General features: G+C 42.2%; 2 protein-coding genes across 2 annotated transcripts; both read right to left on the bottom strand.

The window, feature by feature from the left end:
* Window positions 1-630: 630 nt before the first annotated feature.
* Window positions 631-19,028, bottom strand: LOC139291031 (probable carboxypeptidase X1). The gene is made up of 15 exons (XM_070912920.1): window positions 18,704-19,028; window positions 17,015-17,143; window positions 13,743-13,852; window positions 13,518-13,657; window positions 13,005-13,089; window positions 6,582-6,741; window positions 6,397-6,488; window positions 5,418-5,541; window positions 3,275-3,471; window positions 2,981-3,160; window positions 2,604-2,801; window positions 2,397-2,493; window positions 1,840-1,979; window positions 1,457-1,559; window positions 631-1,063 (listed from the first exon to the last, which is right to left on the bottom strand). Exons 1-15 carry the CDS (start codon window positions 19,026-19,028, stop codon window positions 756-758), a joined length of 2,388 nt encoding a protein of 795 aa, XP_070769021.1. The 3' UTR covers window positions 631-755.
* A 751-nt stretch (window positions 19,029-19,779) lies between these two features.
* Window positions 19,780-26,005, bottom strand: smu1a (SMU1 DNA replication regulator and spliceosomal factor a). The gene is made up of 12 exons (XM_070913185.1): window positions 25,904-26,005; window positions 24,919-25,129; window positions 24,267-24,419; window positions 23,891-24,001; window positions 23,555-23,683; window positions 23,272-23,391; window positions 23,020-23,136; window positions 22,504-22,631; window positions 22,231-22,357; window positions 21,904-22,071; window positions 21,434-21,586; window positions 19,780-20,956 (listed from the first exon to the last, which is right to left on the bottom strand). The coding sequence occupies exons 1-12, from the start codon at window positions 25,927-25,929 to the stop codon at window positions 20,858-20,860; spliced, it is 1,542 nt and encodes a 513-aa protein (XP_070769286.1). The 5' UTR covers window positions 25,930-26,005; the 3' UTR covers window positions 19,780-20,857.
* Between the last annotated feature and the right edge of the window lie 1,667 nt (window positions 26,006-27,672).

Below are 27,672 nucleotides of genomic sequence, written 5' to 3'. Positions count from 1 at the left end.
TTTTTTATTTTTAATAAATTTGCAAAAATCTCAAATAAACTTTTTTCACGTTGTCATTATGGGGTGTTGTGTGTAGAATTTTGAGGAAAAAAATGAATTTAATCCATTTTGGTATAAGGCTGCAACATAACAAAATGTGGAAAAAGTGAAGCGCTGTGAATACTTTCCGGATGCACTGTATAGTATGGTTCCAAACAGTGACGATGAGTGTGAAGTGCTGCCTAATTTTACATCAAGACTCAGTGTAGAAACTGTAGCCTTGTGTATAAAAAGCAAAGAATTGATGTGAACATCTTGAAAGCTGAAAGTCAACACTTCACCCTCAGTCTTTCCACAACAATGTCATGTAAATGTTTTTTTCATATATAAATAAATAGGTTGTTTTCAGTTAACTGGCTGTGGCCTCATGTGGGTCAACAGTTTATTTTATTGTATTGTGAGAGTTGAACTTGTGACCTTGCTGAGAGCAGAACAATTCAGCCTGAAACATGGAAGCAAACATGAAAAAGACATTTAATGTGACTTTAATCAGCAACCATAAATGTGGCCTGAAGAAAGGAACTGTTCCCTCCAGTTGCTCTGCTGCTCCACAGCAGAGGATGAAGATTTCTCAGGCGTGAATGTATTTTGTCCTTGGTAAGTAACGGCATTTAAAAAAAGAAAAAGTGACATGAATCCAGTGAAGGTGTGTGTCTCTGAACCCAGAGTGAAGTGAACCAAGTCCTGCTTTGTTCTCATGTTATCTTTAATCATCATCACACCCTCTTTGCCCGTTTGGCAGCAGCAGCAGCACGCCTCTGGTTCATGGCCTTGGTGGTGACACGGAGTTTACGCAGGCGCAGCTGTCGCAGTCGTAGCTGCAGGTCCTTGGGGAGTTTCCCCCCCTTTGCCAAAATGTCTTTTAGACTTTGTTTGGGCATCTTGGTGAGGCGGAAGTCGCAGATCGTGGGGTAGTAGTCATACATAACCTGGCAGGTGCGAGAGGAGGGGTAGTAGCCCTCTGCGCTGGCTGTCACGCGGTACTCACCGGGATTCAGCAGCCGCCAGTAGTCTCCATCAGCAACTGGTGAGAAAAGACAGCAGAAGTTGACAGTGACCTGAAGTAACACTCAGGATGTGATGAAAACATTTAAATCAAATACTGTTTAAATTATATGGTGGAAGTACATCCCCAAATCCTTTGGCCTTTGTACTGTTAAAGCACTTTATTACTTAATATTACCATACAGGTAAGAGGTCATTTCAGACTAATTTAAAATTTAAAGTGAACAATCCACAAGATTCATATAGATGTGTGCCAGGAAGCGCATGACTCAAATGAGCTTGTAAGACAAATCTTTGTAATAGTTTAATTTACAAAGTGTTTATTTTGGATGACAATGAAGAGGAGTAACAGTAACTTCATGTGTTAGTTCATATATTGGATTAATATCTGATGTGAGATGTAAAACTGTACCTGATCTAATATGATGATCAATGTCATCAACTTTAATGATGGCATCTGCTATACCAGCCTCGGTATCTTTGTCACGAACCACACCCTTAATTCCACGGTGGACCTAAAAAAAAAAAAGAAAAAGATGGCACATTGCCATTGTTTTGGTGTTGTAGATATAAAACAGCAATGAACTGTAAAAAGCAACATATAAGAGATATTCTAACTTTTGCTGTTCAACTGACAGACCATTTTAAAATGAAAGGAAGATGAATAAGAAGAAGAAGGAAATTAAGATATAGTGGAAAACACCAAAAAAAGAAGAAAAAGAAGAACTGAGGATGAAAAGAAAAAGACATTATTGAAATGATCGACATATTAGAACTCAACCAAAGCAGCCAGACCTGCTCCATGTAAACCAGCAGAGACTCTCTGTTGTTCTCCCACTCGATGGGAAGCTCACTGGCGTGAGGAAATTTATCACACGACAACTCCACCGTCACCTCGAAACAGTTGGTGTGCAGGTAGCTGAAATCATTCATACCTGCAGGTAACACAGAAAGGTATATTTTCAGTTGAGCTTTCTTCTTTGCTGAGGTTGTTTATCTCTTTTAGACTTAAAGCTGTAATCTGTCACTTTCTGCCATTTTGTAAAGTTGTTTCATATCATTGCTATATTATTCCGTTTACTTATACTTCTCACTTTACTGGTGAAGAACAGGACTATTTGTAGATTGATTCATACACCAATCAGTTCATGGGAAAAAACAGTGGGACTGATGGGGTTAAAAAAGAGATAAAATCAGAGGGGTCTGTCACCTGCAGGACAGACCCAAATCTCACCTGAATATAGACAGCAAACCAAACTCTACCAAACACATGAATATAGTAACAGAATGCCAATTTAAAAACTTCTCACTGCATCAAATTAAGTTTACTTTGAAAAACACCACATTCTCACTTCCTGGTACGTTGTGCCAGTTGGCTCCATTGATGATGTTGTTGTATCTGAGGAAGTCCTTGTTGTGGCAGGGCCGCCGGTCTGGGTTGGACATCACCTGGTTATATAAAACACAGGAACATGTTAAGTGCACAGTGGTGTCGTCACTTTCCTGAAGATGTTGTTTTGAGAATGAGGGCAGGAAGTGGCCGGAGGAGGAGGATCAACCTGATTGGTGCTGGCGTACGCTGTGGCCAACCAGCGGAAGAAGCTCTCGTCAGAGGTGGGTGTGTGCTCGCGAGGTGCCCAGTCCCGGGTCATGTCGTACGGGTAAGTGACCACCAGCTCTCCACCATGGAGGTTAGCGCTGAGAACAAACGGGATGTTCTGCATCCAGTTGATGACAGCTCGGGTCTCTGGTGCCACCTAAAGTTGGAGTTGGAGATTTAGTGACGAGTGTCAAAGCCATACGGCCCTACAAATGTTCCTGTCACCCTAAAGATTAGATATGAAAGCACTGCCAGGACCAGACACATCATCAAGAGATAAGGAGGCAGGGAAAGAGAAGTTTTTAACTTTCCAAAGTGTGTGTACACAAAACTTACAAAGGCCTCCTCGGAGGTGTACTGCTCAGGGATGGGGAAGTAGTGGTTGATGAGTTTGGAGCGGTCTGTCTCCAGCTCGATGGCGGTCCACATCACTGAGTTGAGGTCTGCAAAGTTGTGGTTCATGTCGATACCTTCGTAGCTGTAACGACCCAGAGCCCAACCTGCCAATTCTGAGCCCTGCGGATTAAAGACAGTGGGAAAGACCCTTTGCTGTTATGTTATAGTCACTAAGCACTCAAGTCTGGAGTCATCAAGGACATTACAACACACTCGAAATGCATCTCCAGGCACCTTTTTAAAGGCCATTTCATATCCGTCAGGGTTCATGGAGGGCAGGAGGTGGATGCGAGTCTCTTTGACCAGGCGGACGATGCGCTGGTCGCCCCGTTTGTACTCTTGGCACACGTACTGCATTAGATTGAGCAGGAGCTCTCGGCCCAGCACCTCGTTCCCATGCATCCCTGCAACGTATCGGAACTCTGGTTCTCCTGCAGGGGGCGCCAAAACACAGACACAGGAATAGAGTTAAGAGCACTGCTTCTGCCTTGTTGCCATGTTTTATGCCTTTACTAATGTTGTCCAAAGTCAAAATGAGTTCATATAGATAGAAAAAGTAACATCAGATATTTATTAGTTACTTTAACATACTAGAAATCCTTCATTAGTAGATGGCAGGAGGATAAAGAGTCCTCAAAAACTGTAATACTCCTACACGATCTGTGCTTTCAAAATACCCCCTGCACAGATCTCTCACTGACCCCATTGAAAGAGTTGGATCTGTTTCCTGTTTGTTCTGCATATATCACACTGACGGGCAGCTCTGAAATGTCACACATCCTCCTCACAAGTGATCATGAGGAAGAGTTTCAGCTCACTCTCCTTCTAACACAACACTGAACACTGAGATAAGTTTCACACATGGTGCATCGTCGGTGCAGTCAGTTAATTCATATTCATTTAGAAGTTTTGAGTTTGTAAAAGGTTTGGAGGCAGAAAAAGGCACAATATCCTTTTCTATATTCAAGGAGCTTCTAAGCCTTGTTCAGTACAAGTGAAAACAAAATGGCAGATTAGTCTGATTGCTAATCTGCCTGATTGCTAATCTGTGCTTTAGAGAGCAACTCTGAATGATATTTTTCTTGATTTCACAACTCCACGGAGACGGGTTTACTTCATTAACTGGGGCTGGAAACACTACTGAAGATCTTGAATCAGTCTTTGAGTGGAGCAACTTAAACTATTTTTAGTTCAGTGGCCCAGCCAAGACAGCAGCATCAACATAACATAAAAGCTTTAGTCGAACAAAAGACAGAGACCCCAGAGATCACAACATTCATGGAAGTTACGTAACAGTAAAAAAGGGACAGAGCAGAGGTGGATATTTGACTACTTTGAACCCAGTTTGCGTGTTCCAACTGTGACAGAAAATACTGAAAACTCAGTCACATAAGATCCTTCCAACACATGGAACATGACATCGCACCAAACCAACATTGGTCTCTGGAAAAAAAGACTTTGAGATGGGCAGAAAAATCAGGTCACTGACTGAGCAGAGTGGAGGGAAAAACAGATGTTTTCCTTTGTAGAGGCCGCCAATTATACGCACTCCTGAACAGGAAGTTCTAACAGAGCCGGTTCTGATCTATCTAACACTTGAAAAAAACGAAACTGCATTGAAACATTACATTTGATAAATAAATACAAATTTGAAAGACTGAATGGACGTGCATGGCCTTCCACTCTCCCGCTCCTCCGTGCTGCCTTCTCTGCCATGTGTTTTGGTGGGAAAACCTCTCCACTCTGCTGCCATGTGGGCAGAGCTGAGGAGGCCAAAGAAAACATTTGTCCACCTCAGAGCTACCACTCTGGTCTGAATCGCTTTATGTTTCACACAGTGCTGGACTGTAGTTTTGGGATTCAGTGGCAGCCACTGTAGAAGTCCCCCTCTGACCCTCTGACCCATCAGATTACCATTTGATGGCAAAGCATCTGTCCTTCATTGGATTCAATGATTCCTCTCATTGGAGCAGAAGCAGTGTGAAGTGTAGTACAGGAGGCTGTAGTTTTAGTTGAAGACACATTTCTTTGAGGTTGAGCTGCTCTTAGGCCATAAATAATTTCATTGAGCTTCTCTAACTCATAACATTTGACCCTTAATGTATGAAAGAACACATAAAGAGCTCCCCTGAAAAATCTGACATGCATTATTTTGAAAGAGTGATCATTAACTTTTAACTTAACTTTCATAACCTTTTAAAAGGTCGGGACAACAATTTGTAGCTTTTGGTTGGTGAAAATGATGAAATGTTAGCAACTGGATCTTCTACATTTTAGAGATAAACAATGACCAATCTGACAGTGAGATTTTTCCTTTTCAACAGGTTTGGTAGATTTTGAAAGTTTACTCTTCACATCTGTCTCCGGTGTGTCTCACCCAGTTCGTGTTTTCCAGGGTTGTCAGAGATCTCCATGACGTAGAGCTTCAGACCTGTGTAACTCTTCCCGATGCTGTAGATGCGGGTGATGTCAGGACACGCCTCGTTCACCGACTTCATCAACTGGGAAAAGATCAATTAGATCAGATGGATTTTCTGCAGATTCCTCCTTCATTCTGATACGACTTCTTCTCTCATTTGTTATTTGTGGTCATAGTGACGAAGATATTCTGTGGGGAAACATACTGCAGAAGAACATGGAGGCGTGGGATCGAACACCAGCAGGAGGTCTAAAATACAGTTTTTTACGTATGAGAATGAACTATCAAAGCCACAAAACACTTGAAAACATACAAAAACAGATGCTCAGAATTGTCCTGCCTCAAACACTCTTTCTGTCACTGTTGAATATTTGTGCACTGATGCTTAATTAAGCATTTTGTCATCGATAAGTAACTTGTGGTATAGTTGTTAACAAGTGAATTCACCATGAAAACAAAGTAATGAGGTGTATACTGTTTGTACATTTTAATTCAAGGCATTTTGAGGACCTGCATCATTTGCCCAAGTCATTTCAGAGAGGTAACTGATGGGGACAAATGATTTATAAGAAATTATTGGGGATGGCGAGTCTCCATGTCCCCACATAAACTTGAGTTTATGAGTTTAAGTTGTGTTAATGTGCTGAATGTATTTCCACATGTGGAATGTGGATCTGTGTTTGTGTCTGTGGGCTGTTTTCTGACCATCAGATGCAGGACGGTGTCTCCAAACAGACCGCTGGTAGTGGCAGCTCAGTGAGGAAGCTGTCATGAAGGTGTGAAACTCCCATAATATTTGTTTTTTGGTCAGACTGAGACCAGACCACACATGGCGGGAGCTTCCATGGGACTGGGGTTGTAATTCCTCTTTCAAACGGTTGATCCATCAAATGTTCATCATACATTAAAGTCATGATATATACATACAGTGTCTTACCTTTCTCATCTCCTTGTAGTTGTGGTGTCTGAAGTCCAGTTTGTCTTTAGACGCTGGGGGCTCTGTCTGCCATGGGTAGATATTATTGGGATCTGTGAAACGAGAAAGGTGTGTGTTATAGCGACCAAACATAGTGGAAATTAAATCCACATAAAACATTGTTTCCAGCAGTTGGTTTCTTGTACCTGGGAGTGTGCAGCCCAACACCTCAGCTCTCAGGCAGATGTCACCCTGTGTCCCGTTCTGGTACCAGGTCTGTGGGTTGATCCGGATGTAACGGGCCACCGTGGAAGTGTTGAAAAGGGCGAGGACAGGTGTCTCTATATCCTGGTTTCCTTCAAATACCTGCAGCACAAGGAGACATATAATATAAAAATGAAATATAAGGAATCTTGAGAGTCTTGTGAGACAAGTGGTTTAAGATGCAAAACGTGAAATCACAATGTTTAAATCCAGCCAGGGACCTTCGTCATGATGTCATCCCTCTTTCTGCCTGCCTAATATGTTCTGTCCATCTCCACTGTGAGGCTAAAAACTGGGCTCAGCGACTACTTTTATATCATTGCATCATGATTTCTAGCTTCCACTCTGCTCTCATTTGAACAAAATACAAAAAGAGCTATAAACAGACTCATTAAAGATGTTTCATGTGTCTCCAGAGAACATTTAAACCAGTCTGATGCCCCATGGAAAAAGAATCTTTGTATGACTGACACTTCATGGTCAGCTGTGGCTGTGGCACACACATCTTAAAGACCACTCGGATGAACACACCTAACCAAGGCTGCAATGTTTCCAAACCAGTTTTGGCATCCTGACTAACCAAAGATAAATTTAACCAAGTCATACAGCCCTGTGAAGACAAGTTGCATTATTACCACGTATTTTTTCCTAAAAAAAAAAAAGAAAAGGAGGAACAGCCAAATAGTGTTCACTGATAGGCTGTTTACATGCTGTAAAAGAAGAAGTATCTTACATGTTCATCAACAAACACTGGTGACCAAACTTTCCTTTACAGGCCTTTGTTGGAATGGTGGTAACAGCTTGTGGGTTAAAGACTTTCCCTTCCTGATATTCCTCCATAAACTGACATTAAACATCTGCTGCATGAGTTTCAACATGAGCAAATTCAACCACTTTACAATTAAAAGATTAAGAGAAGATTCACCATAATAACATCTTAGTAACGTTTTATTTTATGGACCCCTTAGTTTGCTACTAATTTTGGTATGTAGTTGTTAATTTTTAGGACATTTTCTTGAAATTACTATGTCATTTGGCACTATAACTTAGGGGGAAATAGAGTGTTTAATTTTATAGTCGGTAAGTACTCACTCATCACTAAAATCCCTAAAATTTCACGGTTCACCTGCATGTCTCCTTGTCTCACAGCAATTCATATCAGTTTTATTTCAGTGGAAAAGCCAGCTCAGAGTAATTCTTTAGTTGTCTCACCTGAAATCTTCTTCCTGCCTTCTCATTGTTTACGTTTACTCAAATACATTTTCAAATAAGCTATCTACTTATCTCTTATGTGGTTACTGAATCTTTCTTTCTGGTGAACCACCCCCTCTGACAGATTCAGACAGAACCACATCATCAAAAACACACCAGAACGTGACAAATATTTAAGAGAAAACGTAGATGACATCGCAATAATTTATTTTTATCTTCACATATGATGTAAAATTAAAGGTGCAATTTCATACATGAGTTAAGGCCAGCTGGAAGTGAATGGGGGGAAGTTAACAAGTCATTTTAACATTTAGTCCTGGGGGAGGATGGGTGGAATGTGTGGGGAGAGTTAGGGGGTTGCTGGGGTTAGGGTAAGGCTTTTGGGGTTAGGGTGGAGTTGGGGGATAGGAGGGTCGGGGGGTTAAGGGTGAAATAGATGTTAGAAATAGATGTTAAAATGACTTGTTCTCTGTAGGCAGCTGGACTTCTTAGACCTCCTTGCTGTTCATTGTCCCCCATTTCCTCCTGATCTTGTTTGGAAGTTCCTGGAAGAAATAGACGATGTTCTTCTTTTTCTTTGGCTCTGTGACTCCATCAAGCATTTCATCTGGAGAACATCCTTCATCCTGGGCGTCCACAGACTGTAGACCTCCCACTTCCTGCTGGAGCCTGAAGGCAGCAGAGGTCCTGTTGAGGCTTCCCATCACCTGCTTGGCCATCAGTTGACTGTAGACACCGATGATGGACTCATACTTCTTGACTGACTCTGCCCAGTTAGCAGCAGATGAATTGCTGCTTTGGACTTCGATCATGTGACCCATTCCCCAGGATGGCGGAGGGAAGACGAGCGATGCCAGCAGGTGTTTCACAGCCTCCTCGACGAATGAGTACACCTGCTCAGAGGGCGTGACAATAGGACATCTTGTCGGCCGGGTGAGTTCTGAATCAGACCATGCCATTCTGCTGGCGTTCAGCGACTGGGTCAGACTCAGTTTCTGTTGGTGAAACATGCTAGTGAGCTTGTCAGCCAGCATCTTAGAGAAGGTGGACAGCTTGTCCTGGCTGATCAGCTCTTCCAGCCCGGTCAAGGCTGCATCACCACTCTGGACCGTGTTGCCATCTTGTTTTAACAACTGCTCCGTGTCATCCAGGAAAGACCTCACCACACCTGTCATGCTGGATTCACATGAACCAGTCCCTGTGCTGTGGATGCTGTGCATAACACTGCCCTCTTGGGTGTCCTCAGCGCTCTTGTCATTATGGCTGGACAGAACGGCAGACAAAGTCCTCATCTCCTTTTCCTTTTCGCCGTTCTTCAGTTTGTCCAAAGCCTCTTTGTGGAGGTTGAAAAAATTCTGCAGTTTCTCCTGCAAGCTGAGGTTCAGCGCCAACGCTGTGGAGGCTACTTGGGCCTCAGACACTGTGGTGTTTTCAGACGGTTGCCATGGGTAGGTAGATTTCCTTGGCTGTGGTTGGCACAATTGATTTACACTGTCTACTACAGTGTCCAGCATATCTGAGGCCACAGAGTCCACGTAGGCCATGTAGGGTTCACATGAAGAGGCCATTGCCTTGAAACTCTCGAAGGAAAACATGAGCAGTGACCTCATGAGGACATCCCTCAGTTCCTCCAGGCTGGTATGACGAAGCCTCCTGCATGAAAGGTCTTTGACCACCTCCTGAGAGCACACGGTCATTGGATAGATTATCGCCATGCCCTGAAGACGTGATCCACCTCTGACTTCAGGGTTTGCCGCACGTGGTGTTTCCTCCTTTTGGCTCTTTTTGAAGGCTACTCTTACTTTGCTGGTGCAGCTCTGAAGTTTCTCATCAAGGTACCAGCAGCAGCAACAGCCGCCCATTACAGTGTCCTCCAGACTGTCCAGATCAAACTCGTCCACACACCTGTCTTCTGTCTCTTCCTTGGTCCCTTTCGAGAACCTCGTTTTGATGACCAGTTGTTTCAGGATTTTCCCAGCATTGCTTTCTTTCTTCTCGCCTGCTTCTGTCTTCTCTTGACAGTAATCCAAGTTTGTAATGAGAGCTGAGATCACCTCTGTTGCCAGCTCCTGTTCGACGTCCTGCGATGAGGCCACCTTGGCAGAGTTCTCAAGAGGAGGGGTGTGGGCAGCAGGCACAGACAGGCCCTGGTTCACCTGCTGCACTACTTCCTCCAGCATGCTCCTGGGAGATGACTGGAAGGCAGAGCTGCCCAACGGCCTGGCCAGACTTTCCTCATTGACTCCAAAATACTTCTGGAGAGGATCTCCAACGAAGGGTCTCACCATCACAGGGGAGGATCTGCCAACAAACAAGTTATTGATTGGTTTAAACACACTTGGCAATTTCCTTAATGATAGTACATAACATATATCTTCCAATAAGTGCTTTTTTTTCCAGAGCCCGTGTTCCAGACAGAAACGTAACTTATCCTACTTGGTTTTCTTTCACAGGCTTCAATAAAGATATGGAGGGGGCCCCTTAAAGCAAAAGCCTACCCAGAAACCTAGCCAGGGTGCCCCCGTGGGGACCTGTTATAAGGTGGATCTGAATGAGAGGTGGATCTTCCTACCTGCTGTCTTTGCTCTGAGTCTCCTTGCGTCCTCCTCCTCCTTGAGTCTCGCTGGCTGAAGCTTCTGAAAAGTTTTCGGCCTGCAGACGGACCATCAGGGCCGGGACCAGCACCTGGAAGACCAGCTCAGACACCACCCTGACGATCCTCTTAGACACCTGAGCCAGGTGAGCCTGCGTCAGCTGGAGAGGAAATGCACCTGTTTAGAAGCTGTTTAATACCAACCGTACTAACTTTTACAAAATTGGAAATAAGTTATTCTGTGACTTTAACTAGAGTCTGGGTCAGTTTTACTTTAAATTCACTTACACAGCCTGTACATAATACATATTGTTATCTCTTAACTTTTCAACTTGGGTGTATTTAAGCCTTAAAGAATTAAATGAGATCTTAGCAAAACAAGTGACACCCTAAAGATTTCAATTTATGATTTATTTTAGAAACCAGTCCCCTAATGCTGCAAATGAAGGGGATTAAAGCCCATTAATTAAAAGATTTACAGCAGCCTAAGTTTATTACCACCATCTTATAAACTTTTTATGACTGATACAAGTTTTTTTTCCAGCACATATTCAGCTCTAATCATGTTTGGTCTGTTTATTTCGCTGTTCAGTCGCGCTGCTGAATGGATTCAAGGAGAAAAAAATAATTCTGCACTTTGGATGTTTTGGTTTAAATCAGCTCGTTAAACAAGAACCAACTGCTTCTTAATTTCTTTGTAAGACTAAGATGAAGGTTGGGCCTGCTTACTGGTTCTCTCATCCTCTCCCGTATGATCTCCCACTGGCGGTCCTCCAGGCGGTTAATAAAGGAGATGATGACGTCGGAGCAGAGGTCTTCCTCTTCCTCCCCCTCCTTCTCGCTCAGCACCCTCTCTGCCAAAAATCGCAGCGCCGCTTCCCGCCCCTCATGACGGGGTGTTGGTGGAAGCACCGGGTCGGTCTCGGTGCTCCGAGTAACTCTTGTATTCATCTCACCGCTGCCCTCCATCGTCGCCTGAACTCTTCACTTTACAGCCGCTTAGTCCACGAGAGGAGACTGTTTCACCACGGGACACTGTTTCACCAGGGGACACTGTTTCACCACGGGACACTGCTGTTGTGACAATAAACGTTGTCGGTATTTTTTTAAAAAGCATCTCTGTGATCGTTCCACAACCTGAACCGCGTCTTTATTATTGTTACCATGACAACGAAGGCCCCCCATCCTTAACAAGGTAACCTACTAATTTTACTTCCCTTAAAGCCAAACCATAACCATAGCGTCATCACACCATGAACAGTGATACAGGCCCACGCAGACAGACAGACAGACAGACAGACAGATGATTTCAAGAGAAATGTCGTAATGATACAAGAATAAAAGTCGTGATTTAATGAGTTCAGTCATAATATTTCATGAAAAAAGAGAATCAAGTCGTAAGTTTACAAGAAAAAGAGAAGAGACCTGAATACTCTGTGGCAGTAAACAGATGAGAGCTGCCTGTCTCACCAATAAGCCCCTGATCTTATTACCAGAGAAAATGAAACCAGTTAGGCCTACATGATGTATGAGTCAATATGAAGCAGCAGCTGGAGTACAGCAGGGACCTGGTTTTCTCCAGACAGCTGAGACCAGTTCAGTCATGGCATCAGAAAGTGATTAAAGCTCAGTGGGCTTTATGTAAATGACCTTTCCTATAGTCTGCTGTGCAGGACGTTATTGGTCTGCTGATATGGTAGTGTCCCCCTCAGACCGCCTGACAGACACATCACCCTGTTCGGGACTGTCTCACCTCATCTAAATCTCACCTCCGTGTGGCTTTTTGTCCACACAAATGTTAACTTCATCCCCACCTTCGATGATGTGCAGCTCACAGCTGCGTCCCTGAGCATTTCAGTGGGAAGCATCCTGGAGGAGGGAGACAGAACAGAGCAAAGGTGCCTAATACAAGGTGGCTTGTACCTTGTATACGCGAGGATGAAGCAGAGGAGACAAATTAACTGTAGGCTACAGCCTTCTTTTTATTCTCAAAATAATATGACTTTATTCTGGAGATATTACTTATAATTATTTTCTCCTAACTGACTTCTTTCTGGAAATCTCAGATTTATTTTCTTTCTAATAGTGGCCCTAATACTCAGGACAGGAAGTTATCAAAAGTTATAACATACCTTAAATTAATATACTGGAAGCCATCTTCTGAATGTTATTGTATTGACAGGACTTGTACGAATTGATTCATCGTATTACTCTCTCCTTAAATTTCATTTGAGCCTTCTATTTATAAAATACATTTTAACACTTGTGTGTGTGTGTGTGTGTGTAATGTGTTAGAATACCATTCTTCCATGTTGCAACTCATGCACAAGTTGCAGTCTGTTTTTATGAGAAAATGAGGGAGGGAAAGTCATTACACAGTAATTCACCCACTGGCTGTTACCCCCTTTATAACAAAAGCCTTGAAACACAGATGAGGGAGCCTGAGACCAGGACGTCGTTGGTTTGAATACCAGACCAGCTTGGAAAGTGAAATGTGAAGGCAGGAAAAACGTACAAAAGAATTCAGAGAGATAAGAGAAACAAGAAGATGTTCACTCACAGCCTCTTCGGTCCCGTTCATACACGGCTTCCAGACCAGCGAGTCGTTACTGAACTGCACCTTGTAGGTATACACCACGTTCCAGCTGTGCGTGAACAAGACACATGTAGTTCGAGAGTACACTTCATGCCACACGTTATAGACATAAGAACCTTGCAGGAGAGTTTGTGTCCGTAATAACACCCACCTTTAGAGAAAAAGATTACGCATTTACTTATTTTTCTATTTATACGATGAATCAAAAAATATTACCTGGAGTTCAGAAAGAGAAAACGAGGAAGACAGAGAAAGTCTGGTGTCTTAAAAACGTGCCAAAATATACAGTGCAGGAACAAAATATGTTATGTGTGTCATTGTTTTGTATTAAATTTGTAATAAAACAAAGCCTATGAGGGTAGAGTGCTGACGTTTGGCTTTAATTTGAAGGACAGATGATTTCAGTGTTTGTTTAAAAATGAAAAGACAGATTTGTAATATATAAACTATATAAACTATATAAACTTCAGCGCTGACCTCCAGATGGAGCTGCGACCCTGCAGGATGACACCAGTGAAGCGAGTCAGTCGCAGAGCGTCGACCTCCAGCCACTGCTTCTTGTCTCTGTACTGAGCACACCAGGCTCCGTCGTAGATATCACCATCCTCTATCCCAGACTGCAAAACACACACACAGGAAACACACTGCAGTGATGGCTGCTCTGTGCGTAGCTTCTGGTTTGCTGTTGGTCTGTGTTGTTACCTGGATGTTGAGTCGGCCGCGGTGAGGGCCCAGGCCTCGGCGTTTGAAGGAAGACGCTCTCAGCTGGGTGTCTTTGACCTTCAGTGACTCCAGACCCAACGGAGGACATTCTGTCACAGTCAGCAGGGATTTATTCACCATTTGAATATTATTTTAGCAGGACAGTAGAGGTTGCAAAGTAAGATGAAGCCAGTGTTCCAGAAGTAAAATTCTAGTTACATTTTTGTGTAAAAAGACCAGCCGGTTCCATATTGCCAGTGAGGCTTATGAGTACTCAGAGTAGTATTTACTGCGTATTAGACGTACCACACTGCTGGGGGAAAAATATCTTCTCTGTGTTGAGTTTATTATTAAGTACACTTTCAAATTCTAGCTTACATTGAGAAAAAAACTCATGGAACAAGCATCTCAACCCACTTTGCTCCTCTGTATACTGCAGTAACACAGTGTATGTACTGCAGTTATACCAACACATACACTCACATGTACATACAGTCTATAATACTGAACATATGTGCACACACTCAAAAGCATGTGAGTACAACTCAAACTACTCAAAAGATATATTTTAATGTTATATAATGCCCATGAATTATTATTATTATATAACACTGAAAGAGATTTCTCACATTTGATCAATGTGACAAATGACAGTTGACAGATTGAAGGAAAAAGCTGATTAAAACAAATGCCTCCACACATGCTCCCTGAACATTATAATCACATGCTACAATGGCCATTACAGTCACCACCTCTCAACCCAACTAAACACCTATAGGAGATTTCAGAGACCACCATCATCAAATATCAAATGAGGGATTACTTCATGTTTTTAATTAGAGTATTTGTCATATTGAGGTATTACAACTTTTACTTAAGACTTCTTTCAACACTGATGGATTTAGAAATCAAGCTTAAGAAGCAAACTGAAAGAGTAGAAAAGTAGAAAGGAGAGCAGGAAATAGAGAGAGCACCACTCTCTTATAGAGGGTGACGTTTCTGTCCAGCGTCCTCTGCTGCCGTATTACAGCCTCAGACAGACTCTCATTGTCTGGAGGGTTCAGCTCGGTTCAAACCGCCTCTTCCTGCCAGGAAGCTTTACTGGCTGCTAAAAAGTCTCGGCCACATATAGAAGCAGTATAAATGAATGCTAAATGTAGGTGGCATTTCCTTTAAAGACCCTTTCCCCCTTTTTGCCTTGTTGTCCAACTGGGTCTCTGCTGAGCTGCTTGTGACTCAAAATGTTGCTGAGCGCTAAAAAGTAATATCTCTTTGTTGCTGTTGACCGGTGGCTTCCTGCCAAACCACAAACTTCTGAAACTATTGAAGCTGAGCCAGAGAGACTTGGCAAACTGACAATGATGCCCAGAAGAGAAAAACATTCAATGTATTGTACATTATAGCAAAGTGACAAAACCTCTGGGCACTTGGTCGTCCTGAAATGCGAACAAAGAAAAATGTGGTTTTGTGGGTGAAGATGGAGCCCTGAGATGAAAGAAAGAAACGTCCCCCCACGCTGACTCTCATCTCTCTGGGTTCCTCGACATGACCTTCCGGCTTGGAGATCCCTATTCATGATTCAAAGAATGCTACCGGGCAATACGTAGGCTTTGAAGAAGTATTAGTTGTGCAAAAGTGCAGGTAATGTCCATTTAAGTGTGACATGTTACTGTAAGACCACCTGTAGGCAAAACGTTGGAGCTGATGTGGACAAGTCATCTAAATACTACTACGATGTTCTTCTCTTCACGCTGACAGGATTTCAAACTTCTGGCTCAGGAGGTGACGTTAGTCTACCTGGTGTGCTATCTGTGACCACACATCGCATCAAAACAACAGCTGACATCTTACAGCGACAGAAAATGATGAACTATAGGAATCAAACAAGGACACTTTACTTCATTTGGAAACTTTAATAGAGTGTTTATAGACCTTTCGTGACAAAACCAAGAAAATGTCTGTGTTTGTTGTCATGTTGTAAGTTTCTACTTTTACACTTTTACTTACTTTCCCAACATGGCAACTTTTCTGCCATTTCACTCACAGTTAATCCGACTCCAGCATCAGCTCTGACTTGACATGACAAGTTGCTTATTTAGCATTTATTTCTGGCTGACCTCCACAAGCTAATCTCTGCTTCCCCTTTTCCCTCTACTGTACACACACACGTTATATATACAGACGCTCTACATACACACACCTCCTCAGTTGGCTCAGTTCCTGGTCTAGTACACACACACACAAATGTGTGAGATATGTACATACACACACATTTATAATGGCATATACACAAAGCAGCTGGTGGGCCAAGCACAGCACAATGACTGGTTGGAGAGAAGCAATACAGAGAAAAGACAAAGGTGGACAAATAGGAAATCAAAGAAAGGACAAAAGACTGGGAGCAAATTGAGACTAGAATATAGGAGACGTTTCTATGTCTCTATGACATGAAAAGGCCAGTGAATAAAGATGTGGGACATCTTTGTGGCCAGAAAGCTCTCTGATCGCCTTTCTATTGTGTATCAAGAAGACTGGCAGCTGTTTTCTGTGTGGGATTCGTTTTCAGCAGGAAAAAAGTAAAACCCAAAGTTTGGGATATAACGTACACAGTACTTGGGGCTTTGGAAATAATTTCTAAGACAACAAAACATAAAATCTCTAAAAGAATCAATGAAATAAAATAAAGCATATATCCAGTGTGGAGCATGGACGTTTTTGAACAGTAGGTATGACAAAATAATCTCAACTCGCAGGTCATTTTGTCACCAGTATTTTCTCAGTGTTCATTGGTGCAGAGAGAGGTGAATCTGCTGCCAGCCTTCTCATCAACAGTTTATCAGAGATTTATTTGTGGTGAGTCTGTGCTTTCCTTTAGGACGGCAGTGAAGCTCATGGTTTGAAGCAGCAGATTTAATTCACGTCTTTATAGTATACAAGCTAAGATATACAGTATGTGCTGTCATAGCATGGGACCCCCATGAATCAGATCTGGGTCTGAACGTAGTGTTAAATTAGCAAATAGTTTTATGGTTTGTTTGATGCTTTCCTGGGTGGGTTTGCCCCAACTGACAATTCAGTGTCCCAGTGAGCTTCACGTTTCCCATTAAACCTTTTCAAGTTGATGTAGAAGGTATGAATGGGTCACCACTTGAATTGTACAGACACAGGAAACCCCTCATGTTTAGTGAAAGCATTTAAAACTATTTGCCAGGAATGTCTGACCCTTGTCTGACTGACATACTGTATACGTCAGGGCTAATCCCCATACATACGTGGGACTGTCTCCGTGGCCGCTGATGGGCTCACACTTTGTTTGACCTGAGGTTTCTTAACAACCTTTGGCTTCTTGGTGATGAGTTTGGGTTTCTTTGCTACCTTAATGCTCCTGGTGGACCTCCTTTCTACAAAAATGCAAAACAATTTAAGCATAGTAGGAAACAGGCATACCTCGTAGAACATGACTACAGGGGGAAACCCCTAGCCTGGCTCTGTCCAAAGGTCAAATAAATAACCTCTAATGCTGACTAAGAAAGGAAGTCACTGCACCCGGCCAAGAAATAGTCCGGCACATCGCCCCCGTTAAACCACAATTTGTCATTTTTCCACTTCAGTTTTGGTACGGATTAAACAAACAACATATAACAAGTTCATTAGTGAGCTTTAGATCTGCTGCTAGGTGGATTTCTGAACTTTTGGACTGAGCCAGGCTAATTGTTTCCCTCTGTTTTTAGTCTTTATGCTAAGCTAAGCTAAGCGCTGCTGGCAGTAACTTTACATTTAATGTAAATACATGAACGAAGCATCAATCTTCTTATCAAATTCTTGGCAAGAGAGTGAATAAGGGTATTTTGAACTACTTCTTTAACATTGGTTGGGAAGTTACAGCTTCATTTACCACCAACAGAGGATACCATGGAGAGCCACAGCAAGCAGCACAAACCAGCTTTCAAATCTGAGACTGGATTAATGTAAATGCTGCTGAGCTGCTGAGTGTTTTTTTGGTTGCAGATGTTTTCATCTATCAACATAATCGCCATTTGGCTGCAGCCACAGCTTCAGTGAGTGTACAGTTAAATGAACGCCTGCATGAGCAACGAAACCCGAGTGTGAGGGGTCTTGGTCTTCATTTTTGGGGTTTTTTTTGGTCTGAGGCATCACACAGCCCATCTGGTTTTCATCAGTGGAAACCACACGGCTAAAATGTCTCACTGCACACAGGCTAGAATGTGGAACATCCTCCCCCAACCCTCGGACACTGACTCTGACCGCAGATATGCAAAGACCAACAGAGCTCTCTTTACACTCTGAAATCAGGCTTTGAGGAGCCCTAAAAATTCTTTGCCTTATTGTTATGTTGTGCACCTCCTTAATCACTGGGTCATGGACATTTGGAGCCTCTGACATGTTGGGGTTCGGTCTGAGGGACCTGAAGAACATCCCAGAACTCCTCAAGCCCAAAGTTTGTAGTTTTTTGTGCATATTTTCAAACTAAACAAGGCATTTACACCTCAAATTAAAGTTATGGTTACTTTGTTCTCAGGGGAGGCCATGTTTGTTTGTTTCCTAACACATTACTGCACACTTAAAAGTTTAGCCTTACCAGCATGGCTGTTTCTGGGAAAAGAAATGAGACACCAGTGAACAATTAATAAGGCTGTAAACAAGAGCATTTGGGCAGATTAGCACAACTGCCCTTATGAAGATCTTTCCAAAGAAGAGATCCTATGACAAATTTCACAAGGCTTTATATGATCACCAATGTACAGTCTCCATAACTGGGTGGTCACATTAAAAACTATACAGGCCTTAAAATAATATTGTAAGAATGCTTTATATATACATTTGGTTACCGTGTACTCATTATTGAATACCACAGTTCCACAGAAACATTATGTTTCCATGGGGAATAAACAGCACTGAAATTCCAACATATAAAAGGTAAAATAATAATATCCACTCACCTAATTCCAAAGGACCATCTTCCTCTTCAGTGTCTTTTCTGGACACTGCTGTTTTACCAGTGTCCTCTGTCAGATGTTCAGAAGCTGTGGTGGTTTTGGGAGGTTTAGTTGTTGACTTACTATAACTTGTTGTGAATCCTGTGGTGGCAACCTCAGTGGCGTTGGTTTTCCCTGCAGGAAAAAGGCTCTCAGTTGTAGTAAAAGCTGCATCTGAATCCACACTGGGTCTCACTGTAGTTGTGTCATCATCAGGCATGGCTGAAATGAGTAAAAATGAGCCACATTGCAGAAATAAAAGCAGACTGAAGTGCAGAACTCCTGCCATAGTAACGCTTCCCTGCAGAAACCCCTCTGACACTAAACACTCATTCAACCTCCCTGACCTGCCGCTCTGCAACACCATCAAGTCACCCACAAAGCAGAAACAACTTCCAGTCACAGATTTAAAAAATAAAAGCTGGGTAATAAACAGTAGTGAAGAAAAAGATATATAAGTGAAGTCCAGCGTCTCAAATGTGCAACACAGAAGTCTTACATACTCAAACATTCAAGCTTGATATGTTAGTTGGGTATGGCAAGGCAGATAATTCACCAACCCCAGGTTACTGACATTAAGACTTAATTTTCTTATAGTCATTATGATAAGGAACAAAAAGCTGCTCTATCTAATAATTATAAGACAGAAGTTCCACTTCAGCTTATTATCCAAGATAACCGTGCAAGCTGAACATACAAGTTTAAAATTGTTCACATTGACCGAATAGTTGCTTAACTGTCATTCTCATTGCTCCCGATTGTCCGATGTTCATAACAGGTAAAAGTGGTGAATGCATGCTTCTATTTTGAAGGCGTGATCAAAATCCTGGCATGTGACTTGCTGGCTGACTTGACACTCCTCTCTGCAGAGCTGCTGTACTAACAACCGTCCCACCAGTTTATTCAGCGATCAAACTCTTCATCACTCCCTTGTTCTATTACAGAGGCAGCATGCATGGCTGCAAATTTGGTTATCCAGGGATTTTTAAAGTCCGCATAGAAAGATGTTTAGTAATGGCTGCAGTGACATCTGGTTCTTTTATTATGTTCTCCCAAAATTTCAGATCAACTTCAAATGTTTCCATATTCCAGCTCTCAAACACAACAGGTAAATACAAATTAAAGATGCTCACTTCACTGTTCTGGTTAAATCGCTTTAATGGCTCAGGTGAGATATATTGAAGGGAAAAGTGTACATCCAGCAAGATGATACACTGAATGCATTATTTGGTTCTCCGTGTTGAAAGAACTAAATTATTTCAGCAAACAAAATATATATAAAAGGATTTGGGGGTGATGCCATTCAATTCTTGTTGGAACTTAAAAGGAACAAAAGACAAAAACAAACAAAACACAATTTAACCAGGTGTTCTTGGAAAAAACGAAATTGCTAATAAAAAATATATTTACAAAAAAAAAGTGAAATTTTCAAAACAAGAACTGAGTCTATTATCTACACTCCCCTCCCCGAACGTCTGACAACTCCCCTCCCCTCTCTGTTCCAGAAGAAGTTACTGAACGTCTGTGAAGCTCAGGGTGTTGAACAGCAGAACCATATTTATTTCAACTGCAACTGAAACAATATCATGGATGAATGACTGAAACTTTTTGAGACTTTTTTCTAAATATGGACAAAGACGGAAGCACCTTTCTTAATATTGGTGACGATAAGTTCGAGTATTTGTAATAATCAGATGTCTGGTTCACATTTTGAAGAGTTTCTACCACTCAAACAACACGACAAGTAAAGCAAATGATGTTGCTTTATAAGATACGCATTAAATAATTCCTTTGTTGGACAAACTGAAAACAGTTTCTCAGCTTCAGGTAAATAAGGTTCTACTGAGCAAACACTCCAAAACACCCGAACTTCCATTTGGTTCCGATATTCAATCGTACGGCTCCAATGTAAAAAAGTTTTTAAAAAAAGCATCAAAAAACACGCAGCTGGTGTTGAGATCAACATGTACACAAAAACCTTGAGTCCACAGTGACCCGACAGACAATGACTCCCCCAGTGATGTAAAATGACAAAAACAAAACGGGCCGGCCAGTGTCCAGAGTGAGGAGAGCAGCTGCTGTGTGAGAACGTCCAGTCTCAGTTTGGGGGTCAACACCTCAAGGCTTCCAGAGCTTCAGCAGACCATCCTCACTGTAGGTGCTGATGAGGTTCTGGTGGGGGTGGTGGGCTATACCGATCACATCTTTCTCGTGGACCTGGAGGGAGGAGCAGCAAGATGTGAGCAAGAATCTATCATTTAAAATGAAGGAAGCTGCATAGCGGAAAACTCAAAAAATTCTCAGTTTGTAAAATGCTGAGCTAGAAAAGATTTTATTTAACATTAAATTAAGTTCCAGTAACAAAACTGTGCCAACTATAAAATAATGTGTTAGTAGCACAAAGAGGGTGTCACCAGTAAACTGCAAGATATGTTTGAGCGATATTAACAAAATACCGACCCCAGCACATCTTCATTGACCAGAAGATTGTTCCAAATAAGTTCAATAAAAATAAGATTATGCTGATGCTGATTTTCTGTCTTTTTAATGAGCACCACAAAAGAGCTTCACCCTCACTTTCAAGACTTCAATCAAAACTTTACAGTCAGAACTTTTCAGAGCAGAAGCAGAAGAGGGAACGTGCTGTGATATTTTTGGACACTTTGATCTGTGCTCCCGAGTGCAGCGACGTACCGTCAGCGTTCTCTCCAGCTTGCCGGTGACGGTGCTGAAGCAGTAGAGCACAAAGTCTTCTCCCACACAGTAGATCCACTCGCCACGGGGCGACAGGGTGCAGCACACAAAGTCTCCACCTTCCCTCTTACCGGAGCTGAAACTCCTCACGATCTGCGCAGTGCATTCAAACACACACAAAGCATGCATGTAAAAAGGCAGGCTGGAAGGCAGGTTCAGTTTCATAAGCAAACACCTTAAAGAACCTACATTATTCCATGTTTATTGCTCGTTATTCAAGAGGAAAATAACCCATCATGAGCTCTAAATGACGAGTAATGAATTTCTTCAAACCAGACAAAACCACAGTTTATGTAATGCCTCATGAGCCCATTTCAACAACCTGCCGTCTCACCTAAAAACACTTCTGGAGTAATACTGTGCTCTGGTTTCCTGCTGGACTGTTCAGTGCAGTAATGATTTGAACTGACCTGTCCCTGCATATTCATGATGACCACCGTGTTGGAGCGGTTACACACTACAAAGTGCTCCGGGTTCTTGGGCAGCAGGATGACGTTGTTGACTGTGATGTCGGTGCCGGCCGACGTGCCAAGAGGCTTGAAGGTGTTTGAGCACTCAGTGGTCTTCATGTTCCACACCTGGAGCAGGTCCAACACAGTGACATGAGAGAGATGAGTTCAGACACACGTGGCTAAAGATACACAGCGTTACGTACAGGTAGATTAATACCATTAAGATGTTTACTGTGTAGTTGCAAAAAAGCGATGGAGACGTCTTATTTTTGCATTTTCTCTCACCTTGACGGTGCCGTCCGAGGAAGCGCTGATGATGTGGTGGCCATCTGGAGTGAAAGTGGCCTCGTTCACGAATGAGGAGTGACCGCGGAACTCCTTAAGAGTTTTACCTGACTTCAGTCCGTGGATTCTTGAGCAAAAAGAAGAATTTAATGCATGTTAATGAAACGATCCTAAAAAAGATGTTCAGCAACGAGCACAGGTGCAGAGGAATCGTTGGGTCTTTTTGGAGTTGGAGAACAATTAAAGGGTGAAGGTGGTCAGATATGAGTTTACCTGATTATCTGGTCGAAGGAGGCACTGAGGAGCTGGCTGCTGTCTTTACAGAAACTGACGCATGTTACTCCTTTACTGTGGGCGCGTTCAAACCTCCTTAGACACTGACCACTCTGGATCTTCCACACCTACACACACAAAAAGACTTCCAATTGTTTTTTCAACATGACGCTGCGGCTGCAGGCAACTATCATGAGCAGTATGAAACTCATACTGTGCAAATACAGAATACTGTGTTTACCGCAAATAATAGGATTCAATAGTCACTCACTTTACTCTCATAGCTCAAAGTCAATAATCAATAAACAAATAATATGTTTAGACGTCCTTCACACCTCATCAAAAAACAGGTGTTTTCATGTTTTTTCACCAACCATAAACCAGCTCCTCATAGGCTGATATTTGGTACAATTGTTTTAAAGAAACAGCACTATAACCCATGTGTGCTAGAGGAAGAACCTGCTCAGCAAACTTTTCTTATACTTAGCAAAAAGAGAAATAGAAGTAATGTTTCACCTTGATCTTTCCATCCTGAGCTCCAGTGGCCAACATCTCTGTGTCTCGACTGAAGCCCATACACAACACTGCATCGTCCATCATCATGAAATTATCCTGAGCCTGGTACTTCAGATCCTGTAGGACACAATGAATACAATTATTTCAAGTCAGCAGAAGTCATTTTGAAATGATGTAAATGAGTGTAAATGTAGTGTTATATTCAACCACACAGTAAGTCTGGTTTGTTTGCCTTAATTTTGCACAAGCTACCTTTCTGATTTTGCCGGTGGTGAAGTTCCAGACCTCGATGAAGCCGTCCACGGAGCCAGTGACCAGGTACTGACCATCAGGGGAGAAGCGGGAACACTCCACATGAGATTTCTGTCCAAACTGTGCAGGGAAAAAAAAAACAAGTCACGTCAGAGTCATGAAATGCATCCTGGAAGTGTAAAATTAAAATGACAGCATGCTTGGCTGAATGCACAATTTGGAACAGTGAAGCAGCCCATTAATGTTGCTTTCTACCATCCACACTTTGGGACAGTGTGGGTACCTTGATGTGTCTGCCGAGCTGGGTGGGGAAGCGCTCCTCTTCTACATCTTTAACGGCAGCTTTACCCCTGAACAAGTCGATGGTCATACCTGGAGGCAGCAGGCCCTGATGCTGCTGCCACTTCAGAGACTGAAGGAGCAGAATGTAGACAGTGAACAGGATCATCATCAGCACTTTATCTGGGTGAATCATAACTTGTACGTATGGGGAAAAATAATAGAGACAACTATGCAAATGTTGCACATATGTCAGGATTAAGATGCAAATGAGTTATTCTATGGTGAGTCTCTTATTGAGGAATGCCACTCATCACACCAGCAGGTTTAGGTCACTTACCTGTCCCAGCAGAGCCATGAGACGGGAGGGGGGCACCACGCTGACCTCCCCTGCCAAGGCCTGGGCAATGGCCGCCCGGCGCTTCTCCTTACTGCTGCCGTCTGGGTAAGCCTGGACAACAAGAAACATAACCATCAGAACCTCCACACAACTCTGTTCTCTGTATGCAACACTTATGAGGGTGGAAAATCCTACTAACAGTATTTAGTGAAAGGATAAGGCTTATTTTAGCCTTTTTCCCCATTTTCAGGGGTCTTTGGTATTAAGAAGCCAAAAGCAAAATGACCAGCCAGACCAACTGATCCTAAAATGGTTGGATGGATGGATGGATGAACATGAATGACTGCATCTTGTTACACGTTTGGTTTGGACTCACCTCTCTGGGATCGAAGTAAGAGCGAGCCAGCAGGTTCTCCAGGTGGATGTACCTCTCTGGCTGCGTCTGTTTCAGCATGATCATGGGGTCGGTCTGCCTCAGGAGTGAACGGGCTGCACCCAACTCTCTCAACTCAATCAGCTCTAACACCACCTGGTCAGGAAACAACACAGAGTCAAATTCAGTCGTGATCCGCAAGGTTCGTTCACTGAAAGATCTGTTGACATGAGCAATGACAACAGCAGAACAAATGCTTGGTCTTCTTATCTCAAAACTGATAAACTAAAACATCTTAATCAAGAAAGGATTAGCAAGAACAGAAGATTAAACAAACTTAAGTTTAAGACATCTGAATCTAGTTCAAGGATCTGTACGGAAATGAAATGGGACAACATGCATCACAAAGACCAAGGAACAGACAACACTAGAGATGAGCAGCTAGATGACTGATGAGTGCCATATCTACAAAAAACAGAAATTTCAAACAATCAAAACTAGCAGACTAGGGAGAAAATAAAATAAGGCGCTAATGTTTCTCCTCAAACACCTTATGGATGCACTGGGAGTGCAGGAGGATTTCAAGATCCTGCGTGAGCATAACGTAAAGTTGACAGTAAGATAAGCTGTAGACCACAATTCATCCAAACCTCACCTGTTCATAAAGGTCTATCAGGGTCTTATCTGGCAGCTTGAGGGACTGGATGGCTTGCAGGACAGTATCCCAGTGGCCACTGTTTATGTCTGCCACAAAGCTCTCTATACTGTCCACAGTGTTCAGAGACACTGTGGTCTCCTCCTGCAGGGTGGCTAGAGTCCGGTGCAGATTATTCTCCTTCAAGTACTGCATGATGAGACGGATCACGCTGCGGAAAACAGACAAGACCCGGGTCACTTGGATGTTGCAAGACAGCTCAGAAGCAATTCAAATTGCATTTTGTTAAATAGATGATTTAACAACAGAAACTTAAATTACAATCAATTGACTTCTGGGCATTTGTTTTCCTCCTGCCAGCTCCAAAGTGAAGTAGCATTAAGTGGTTAGGAACATGGTAGTGTTAGTTATCTAACTATCTTAGTTATCTGTAGAAATGCCACAGATATAGAAATATCTTATGTATTAACGGACCACCCTGTTGCCTTGACGTTGACATTTCAGCAGTTGAAATTCCCTTTATTGTAAATATATAACGTTAAAACATAGTAAACGTCACTTTAATAATTTGTACGCTGCTTAAATTTCAGTAATTTACCTCCCCGGTCAGAACAGCATCTCAGGCAACTGGCAGTGTAACGTTAACGTTAGCTAACTTAATGCTAACTTATCCAAACTCTCCTATCCTCTAACTTTATTTACTCCATAGAGGAGTACAGAAAATACAAACTAATGTAATGTAATACTTTACACAACGGAGCGACACGTCAGACTGATACTACCTTCACTTCAATAAAAAAAAGAGCAAACAACCTCCATGGGGATGACTGTAAGTTAGCTTGTTAGCTTAGCTTAACGCTAGTGGGCTGCAGAAGAGGCTGAGCTAGGCCTCGCGGACATTAAATATGATCAAATGTGGAGTTATTAGCACGCGATTTATAATAGAAATAACCCTGCTTTAAGAGTAATTAACTGGACTACTTACTCTGCGGATTCCACCTCCAAAGACATGGTTATTTATCTCAAAATAGTAGCAACAAGATACGCTGAAATGTGTAGCAGATGCAGGAAACACGCAGGACAGACGCAAACACGGAAGTGCTGCGAGGAGTCCCGGATCTTCAAAATAAAACGCTCATTCTATCACCTCTGAATTTGTGATAGTAAGACTAGTAGACTGTTAAATAGGATCGGGGTTGTTTTTCTAGCTCAAAATGTCCCAACAAATTGAAGGGAGGTTTATATAACAATATTACCAGATACAGAAATATTATATATAATAATAATATAAAATCAATGTATCTAAATTTCAGTCTAGGATATGTTATATATTGTTTTCATGTCAAGAGGTTTGTAAGCTTTGTAAGAAATGTACACATATGGAAATATAATAATAATAAGTCAATGTGTTTCAATTATTCTCAATTTAATTCAACTCCATCCATTCGTCCATCCACAATAGTTATCAAATAGTAGAGTTAATATACTCCTAACATATGTTATTATTAAAATGGAGTCCTTGAAGAGGTTCCAATGGACACCAGCAGGATTACCTTTCTGCTCGAAACTAGTGGAACAAGAGAATATATCAGGATGACTATTTTGTCAATAGTGTTTTCATTGGACTTGTTTTCTTCCTTCTATATGAAGTCAAAGCATAGATATGTTTTGTCCCCTGGGACTCAACAATTGGACCTATAATGTGAGTGTTGTGAGCCTTTCATGCTAATCATAAGCGTTAATATGCACAGCCACCCCCATCTCCTTTAATGCTATTGGTTTTCTCCAAGATGATCAATAGAGGGCGCTGTCTGCACAGCTATGACTCAGAGGTCCCCTTGACTCTCTTCTCTCTGCCAGTGAAGGTCTTTCAAGGTTATGATGATGATGATGCTCAGTGCAGCACCACTTCAGTCTGCAGTCCCATGGCCTGTGTTTGATTGTTTTGGGCAATCATGACATAATCCCACCGTGAGCCCCTTCCACATTGGAAATGAATTTGGCACCAAGAACACAGCAGACCTTGTTTGGTTTCATTTTCCTTTGCAGATGGAGAAATATATTGGGAAGCGATGAGGAGAAGCACAGAGGATGGGGAGGGGAGGAGCGGTGTTTTCACACAATACCATCAACACCGCAATCATTCTGAATATATCAACAGAGGAGCAGGAGAAAGACGTCAATATAATTTTGTCGTCTTCTGGCATGACAAAGCAGAGGCTGTTTTGGGAATGCTTACCAATGAGGGAGACGCCACCACACTGGAAGAATGACAGTGACACAAAAGGCTGTAATGTAATCACTTCATCCTTTCTGAGAAAAACAAAGAAAATTCTAAATTTATGTGAGGTGCCATTCTCGGCGTGAAATAAAGTTCCGCTTTTCCATCATAATTAGAACACATTACCATCAAAACACTTCCCAGCTATGATTCTCACAATGTTTTCAAGCCAAAAAAAGCAAAAGGGAAAGTATTTTAGTGTTCACAGTGTGTCATTTGTTTACACTCTGGTCAAAATGACCAAATCCTGATATTCATGAAGTAAACCCTGTTAACTATTCTGGAAAATAAGCGTTTATCTGAATCACATTTTTTGCAACACGCTACAAACAATTCTGCATTTCTGGCACAGTCCACACAATCCCAGTCTCTTGTGTTCTCATGGAAACCATTTAAAATGCTAAACTGAAATGACCACTTGGTCACACTGAATACTCACAGCTCTGACAATAATAACAAAACAAGGCATAGAG

The sequence above is a fragment of the Enoplosus armatus genome, chromosome 10 (assembly GCF_043641665.1).
Source record: "Enoplosus armatus isolate fEnoArm2 chromosome 10, fEnoArm2.hap1, whole genome shotgun sequence".
Taxonomy (NCBI): domain Eukaryota; kingdom Metazoa; phylum Chordata; class Actinopteri; order Centrarchiformes; family Enoplosidae; genus Enoplosus; species Enoplosus armatus.
The sequence above is the reverse complement of the archived record's forward strand: the minus strand, read 5'-3'. Positions and strand labels throughout refer to the sequence as shown.

Bases quoted from the DNA above. Each gene is read 5' to 3' on its own strand.
- smu1a (XM_070913185.1), bottom strand. From the start codon at position 25,929: ATGTCTTTGGAGGTGGAATCCGCAGA. The intron at 24,420-24,918 runs GTGAGGTTTGGA...TTTCCTGACCAG, and splicing joins TGATAGACCTTTATGAACAG to GTGGTGTTAGAGCTGATTGA. The intron at 23,392-23,554 runs GTACCCACACTG...TTCCCTGCACAG, and splicing joins AGCTCGGCAGACACATCAAG to TTTGGACAGAAATCTCATGT.
- LOC139291031 (XM_070912920.1), bottom strand. From the start codon at position 19,028: ATGGCAGGAGTTCTGCACTTCAGTCTGCTTTTATTTCTGCAATGTGGC. The intron at 3,161-3,274 runs GTGCCTGGAGAT...TTTAATCCGCAG, and splicing joins ATGAAATGGCCTTTAAAAAG to GGCTCAGAATTGGCAGGTTG. The intron at 1,980-2,396 runs GTGAGAATGTGG...TGTTACCTGCAG, and splicing joins CTGGCACAACGTACCAGGAA to GTATGAATGATTTCAGCTAC.